General features: G+C 33.6%; 1 protein-coding gene across 1 annotated transcript; it reads right to left on the bottom strand.

The window, feature by feature from the left end:
• Nucleotides 1–1,155: 1,155 nt before the first annotated feature.
• Nucleotides 1,156–3,015, bottom strand: LOC100168289 (zinc finger protein 271-like). The gene has a single exon (XM_008182685.3). It carries the CDS (start codon nt 3,013–3,015, stop codon nt 1,156–1,158), a length of 1,860 nt encoding a protein of 619 aa, XP_008180907.1.
• Between the last annotated feature and the right edge of the window lie 3,674 nt (nt 3,016–6,689).

The following is a 6,689-nucleotide window of genomic DNA, read 5'->3' as shown; positions in this document are numbered from 1 at the left end:
TAAAAAACACGAAATTTAATATTTGTAAAACGTAGTTTCGATAAAATCAAAAACTATGTGGAAAACGGTTACCTTTAAAATGTATTTAATATTCGGAAAATAATCTACGAAGGTGTCCATATGAATAATAATTTTATGATGATTGGTGTGGAAAATAAGTTTTTAATAACTTCGTGGTGGATATGTGGGCCTTGGAGATATTCGTATACGTTATCGAAATAGGATAACACTGTATTTGATAATTATCTTCGCTAGTTCAAAATGAAGGGTTAGATTATTAATAAATTATAATTGTCTTGTACTCTTATAAAGAAAATAAATACTGGCCACCTATTGCATCTGTATAAATATTAAATGTTGTAATACTACCTACATATAAGTGCAATCGTTTACCTGTAATTAGGAATTTAATAATAATAATTGAACTATATTTTTGTCATACGTTTAAGTAACATCATTTTTTTTTTTTGGTCAAATCTTTCTGTTACACCTTGTATATTATAGTTGTTCTTTTCTAGTAGGTTATTACTATTTGCTTTGAATTATTTTTAAATGGTTCGTACTTAGTAACTATCGTATATAAATTTATAAATTATTCATATCAATATTCAGAGTTATGAAAATTTGTTTTAATTCATCACAAATATATTATCTGTTATACAATTAATAGTTATATACCTACCTACCTAATTCATACAAATACTAAAACTGGAACAAATTAACTTAAAAAAAAAACAGGTACCTAATTGTAAAAGTCACTAAATTCATGTAACGCCTCAATATTCGTTGTATTTGAAATTTTGAAATAACAATAAGGTATTATATTGATTCGTTCTTATTGAAGAATCGTCCGGTGTAATGGGCTCCCAAATATTTTTAATTTGACGCTATGTTTGAAGTATAAAATAAACGATATATAAATTCAATGTTTTAAATAAAAAATTGAAAACCACATTGTATTTTAAACATTGAAGACCATACGAAACGTAGTATTTATTTAGGCATAATAATATGAAAAATTAGCAATTTATTTAGTAAAGAAACAACTATATACTTAAAGAAATTAACACATTGACCATAATAGGTAATATTATGTTATCAAGATTTATCTTATTTTAATACGGTCATTGGATCATAGATCTTTGATACTTCCGATCAGTGTGCCATGTGCGTACACTTGTGTCTTGTCAAATTGCCACTTTTAGAGAACGACTTTTCGCATACATCACAAGGGAACGGTTTTTCTCCAGTGTGCATGCGTCGATGTATCGTCAAATCGGTACTTGTGGAGAACGACTTCTCGCATACATCGCAAGCGTACGGCTTTTCTCCAGTGTGTGTGCGTCGATGTGCTGTCAAATTGCCACTTTTAGAGAACGACTTTTCGCATACATCACAAGGGAACGGTTTTTCTCCAGTGTGCATGCGTCGATGTATCGTCAAATCGGTACTTGCGGAGAACCACTTTTCACATACATCGCACGCGTACGGTTTTTCTCCGGTGTGAGTCCGCTTGTGTTTCGTCAAACTGCCACTTTCAGAGAACGACATTTCGCAAACATCGCACGCGTACGGTTTTTCTCCAGTGTGTGTGCGTCGATGTGCTGTCAAATTGCCACTTTGAGAGAACGACTTTTCGCATACATCACAAGGGAACGGTTTTTCTCCAGTGTGCATGCGTCGATGTATCGTCAAATCGGTACTTCTGGAGAACGACTTATCGCAAACATCGCAAAAGTACGGTTTTTCTCCAGTGTGTGTGCGTCGATGTGTTGTCAAATAGCTACTTTTAGAGAACGACTTTTCGCATACATCACAAGGGAACGGTTTTTCTCCAGTGTGCATGCGTCGATGTATCGTCAAATCGGTACTTGCGGAGAACCACTTTTCACATACATCACACGCGTACGGTTTTTCTCCGGTGTGAGTCCGCTTGTGTTTCGTCAAACTGCCACTTTCAGAGAACGACATTTCGCAAACATCGCACGCGTACGGTTTTTCTCCAGTGTGTGTGCGTCGATGTGCTGTCAAATTGCTACTTTTAGAGAACGACTTTTCGCATACATCACAAGGGAACGGTTTTTCTCCAGTGTGCATGCGTCGATGTATCGTCAAATCGGTACTTGCGGAGAACCACTTTTCACATACATCGCACGCGTACGGTTTTTCTCCGGTGTGAGTCCGCTTGTGTTTCGTCAAATGGCTACTTTCGGAGAACCACTTTTCACATACATCGCACGCGTACGGTTTTTCTCCAGTGTGTGTGCGTCGATGTGCTGTCAAATTGCTACTTTTAGAGAACGACTTTTCGCATACATCACAAGGGAACGGTTTTTCTCCAGTGTGCATGCGTCGATGTATCGTCAAATCGGTACTTGCGGAGAACCACTTTTCACATACATCGCACGCGTACGGTTTTTCTCCGGTGTGAGTCCGCTTGTGTTTCGTCAAATGGCTACTTTCGGAGAACCACTTTTCACATACATCGCACGCGTACGGTTTTTCTCCAGTGTGAGTCCGCTTGTGTTTCGTCAAACTGCCACTTTCAGAGAACGACTTATCGCATACATCACAAGGGAACGGTTTTTCTCCAGTGTGAGTCCGCTTGTGTATCGTCAAATCGGTACTTTCGGAGAACGACTTTTCACATACATCGCACGCGTACGGTTTTTCTCCAGTGTGAGTCCGCTTGTGTTTCGTCAAATAGCTACTTTTAGAGAACGACTTTTCGCATACATCACAAGGGAACGGTTTTTCTCCAGTGTGCATGCGTCGATGTATCGTCAAATCGGTACTTGCGGAGAACCACTTTTCACATACATCACACGCGTACGGTTTTTCTCCGGTGTGAGTCCGCTTGTGTTTCGTCAAACTGCCACTTTCAGAGAACGACATTTCGCAAACATCGCACGCGTACGGCTTTTCTCCAGTGTGCGTGCGTCGATGTTTTGTTAAATTGCTATTTTGGCTGAACGACTTGTCGCAGACATCGCACTGATAAATTTTCTTCTCCATTTTTCCGCTGGTGTTTTGTCAGTCTATGCATGAAAAAGTCTATGCGGAAAAAAAAGTTTGGTTATAGTAAATAGTTGGATTATTTTTTGTTGGAGTAACGATTTATTTAGTTGTTTCAAACAATGTGTTAAGTTGAGATTACTAAAATTAATTAGTTAAAAAAATAAAGTTGCACCAACTTATTATATTGTTATATCAACTGTATTAAATAGTATCTCAAATTTAACCACATCAAACGGTTGATATACAAATATTGAATAGTTACAGCAAATAGACATATATATTAGAAAATGGTTTATTTAATATGTGTAATAGTTTTTTATATAGTTATTTGGTTACTATGCTATTCTGTTAACGATTAATTAGAATTTTTTGACTTCACCAAGTTTCAAGCCAGTACTTGTCGTATAAGTTTTTAAGCTTTAAATTGAGTACTCATAATTTATTATTATACTTAATATTGTAATTATATACTCACACATAATTATCATTAACCAACATGTAGTACCTAAAAAATAATTGCCAAACTGTTGCACTTAGAAATCGGACCCAATAAAACTATTATCACCGACAAAAATGGACCATCCGTATTATACGATCACGAATTAAGTCGACATTAGTCACATTCAACACGGTGAAGTTGATCGGTAATCTACTTTGTATGGTTTCGGTGTACATCGACATTCGACGTATTATATGTTTATTTACATACATACGACATGCCAGTATATTATTATTCATAATTCTGAATTACGAGTTTATTTACGATCGTTATACAATTACAGGTGACATTATGATTTGTTTTTTGATTTTTTCTATATTTTTAGATATTTAGAAAATACATTCCATCCAAAAATATTCATGTCATATTTCAGTTACCATAAACCTATAGTTTCATTTTTAGAGTATGATGATGCAGATGAAGGCCACTCAGAGCAAAATTTACCGCAGGAGTAATTTATACACAATTATAATTAAGTACATTGTAAAAGTTATTAATTTATCAATATAGAACGCAAAAAAACTTGTATTTTGTATTATTAATATCGCCTTGTTGAAGTTTTCACTTCTGTCACACATTTATTAACTCTACGGGAAAAACCACCGAATTTGAATTTTCCAACCTATTTATTATCACACTTGTTTATCACCATAGAAACGAATAACATGAAAAATTACCAAATTCCCAATGAGAACATAGTCGGAGCCACGGGGCGTGCAAGGTATGCAGCTGCACGCCATAATCGCCCTGAAGGCTGCTTTGATTCAAGTTTAAAATTAACTAATAAAAATGAAATCTATGAACGGTTATTTGTTCTATATAATATAATTCAAAATAATAAATATCATTTCTATGTCTTTTTCAATTTAATTTTCTTTTTTTAGAACTAACTGATTATATTCTATAACAAAAAATATTGCCAACCACCGGAGGAATTCAACTGCGCTAACATTCTGCATATTATTTAAAATTAATAAAAATTTGAAACTTTGTTTTAAAAGCTTGAATAATAAATAAGCTGATAATTAAATAATAAGCTTACAATTTATAAAGAACAACTAATTACGGTGACCTAAAAAATATCCTAAAATAGGGATTTTAGGGATAACTCCCCAAACCCCTTCCTCGTAAAATATGGTGGGCTGATTTAGATTCTGCATACGCTAAACAATACTTCTGGCTCCGCCTATGAATGAGAATATTATTTACAATTAATGGTATTTACTTTTTCATACATGTTTAATGTTTATGATTCATACATTTTTTTCTTCCGCTCAGAACGAACTTTTTTCAAATAATTTTTATTTTCGAACTTTTTTCACAATCCTGTCCGATGAACAAATTCCACCACAACTGCACTTACCACATATATTTTTTACTGTTTCTCAAAACTTCCGTGCATTATTAGTTTCACGCAGAGTATAAGATCATTATTCGCACAAGTACCGATATTATTTTCATAAAAATAAGTGTTCGCTAAACCACAAGTCTCGTTCTATATCGAAAGGACGAAAACTTATTGAAAGCCTATCGAGTTTCGTCGTGACACGATGCGAGTCCTCGTGTATGTCAATGAGGACGACAGCTCGATAACGATAATATAATTTGGTGTCGATATTATCAGAGTCCATTACTGCAGTTAGTAGTAGGTACCTTGAAAGTAGGAAAACTTGAAAGGTCGGGCGGAACAGGAGGGTTCATAGCCGGGAACCAATAAACCTATTACCTACTTTTTTTTACCCAGGACACAACTTACTGCTATCAAAATGCACCCGAATTATTGCAGATTCAATTCACCTAGCCTCACCTAAGTGCCCCTCCTGGCTCGTACGAACAAAATAATTGCAAATCGTATACGAATAATATCAACGTCTCTGCTCCACGTGTGGCGTGTAAAACACAATCGGACGTATCCGGTCGTCACAGTCATAATCTCATAATATGATTAGGTACTTCCGTGTGATTGTATACGTAATAATAAAACGACAAGTGTACTACGGTATAACAATGATATTGTGATTTTACTCTAAATAAGAATGCAACACGCAGTATCGGTCGATTTCGTGGTTTTTTATTTAATTTGAAAGAAACGTTCCTTTTATTGCCATCAAACTTTAATAGTCGTTCGCCATTACTACCCATAAAATCATCAATAAATTATGACTGATATGAAATTATTTATTAAACATTCATCTTTTGATATTAATCACTATATTTAGTACATGCGTTTTCATATACAACTATTTCACTTCAGTCTGTAAAACTAAAAATATAGGTTCATACCTTTACTAATAAAACAATAGCTATCAACCAATTAAATTATTTTGTAAACACAAAGTGATGTATTTAACAACTCATAAGAACTCGTTATTTCAGAAAACCCTTACGTGTTTTACACGATTTTATGTCTTTAACAAAACAACATTTCTGGAAAATATTTTATTTTTTAAGTTTATTACTATTTTAATGATAACAACAACATACATTTTAAATTTCATATACAGAAGCAGAATATTATTTGAAGAATTTCGATCTATAAAAATGAAAAAACATATGTCGGTCGAGTAGCTTATTAGCTACACCTTATTTAAACTTTTGTCAAGCTGAGTAGTGGACCATAATTTTTCGAGGTACACCTGTATTGGATATAAAATATTCTAATTTTGAAATACGGAATTGTAAATGCATGTTGTCGCCGAAATATATAATAAATTTAACAAAATTATAGCGACGAAAAGTAGTAAAAATAATATACTATAAAAACCGGAAGTATTTTAAACTTTTACCAAGTGTTTGTGTGAAATTTTTCCATACATCATAACATTTTTAAAATATTTTTATTATATTTTTAATAATAAAAGGAAATAAAAAAAGGTGGGTAAGTGGATGTCGCTCTGCTGTACAGTAGGTTAGAAGTGGGTCACTGTATAGGTAATGGACGGTATTAAATTTGAATTCAATGATATAATATCACTGTATAAGAAAAACGATTCTGAGCGGAGACGGTATATCAGTCTATGTATTAGACATATATATACTTATCTATGGTATTAAAAAAAAATTGACCTATAATAGGTACCTATAATAAATTCCAAATTAATCATATCATAATATTTATTAGGTACTTATAACGCGTTATACATCAACAAAAAACCGTGGTACTATCATAGAT

This window comes from Acyrthosiphon pisum, chromosome X, assembly GCF_005508785.2.
Source record: "Acyrthosiphon pisum isolate AL4f chromosome X, pea_aphid_22Mar2018_4r6ur, whole genome shotgun sequence".
Taxonomy (NCBI): domain Eukaryota; kingdom Metazoa; phylum Arthropoda; class Insecta; order Hemiptera; family Aphididae; genus Acyrthosiphon; species Acyrthosiphon pisum.
The sequence above is the reverse complement of the archived record's forward strand: the minus strand, read 5'-3'. Positions and strand labels throughout refer to the sequence as shown.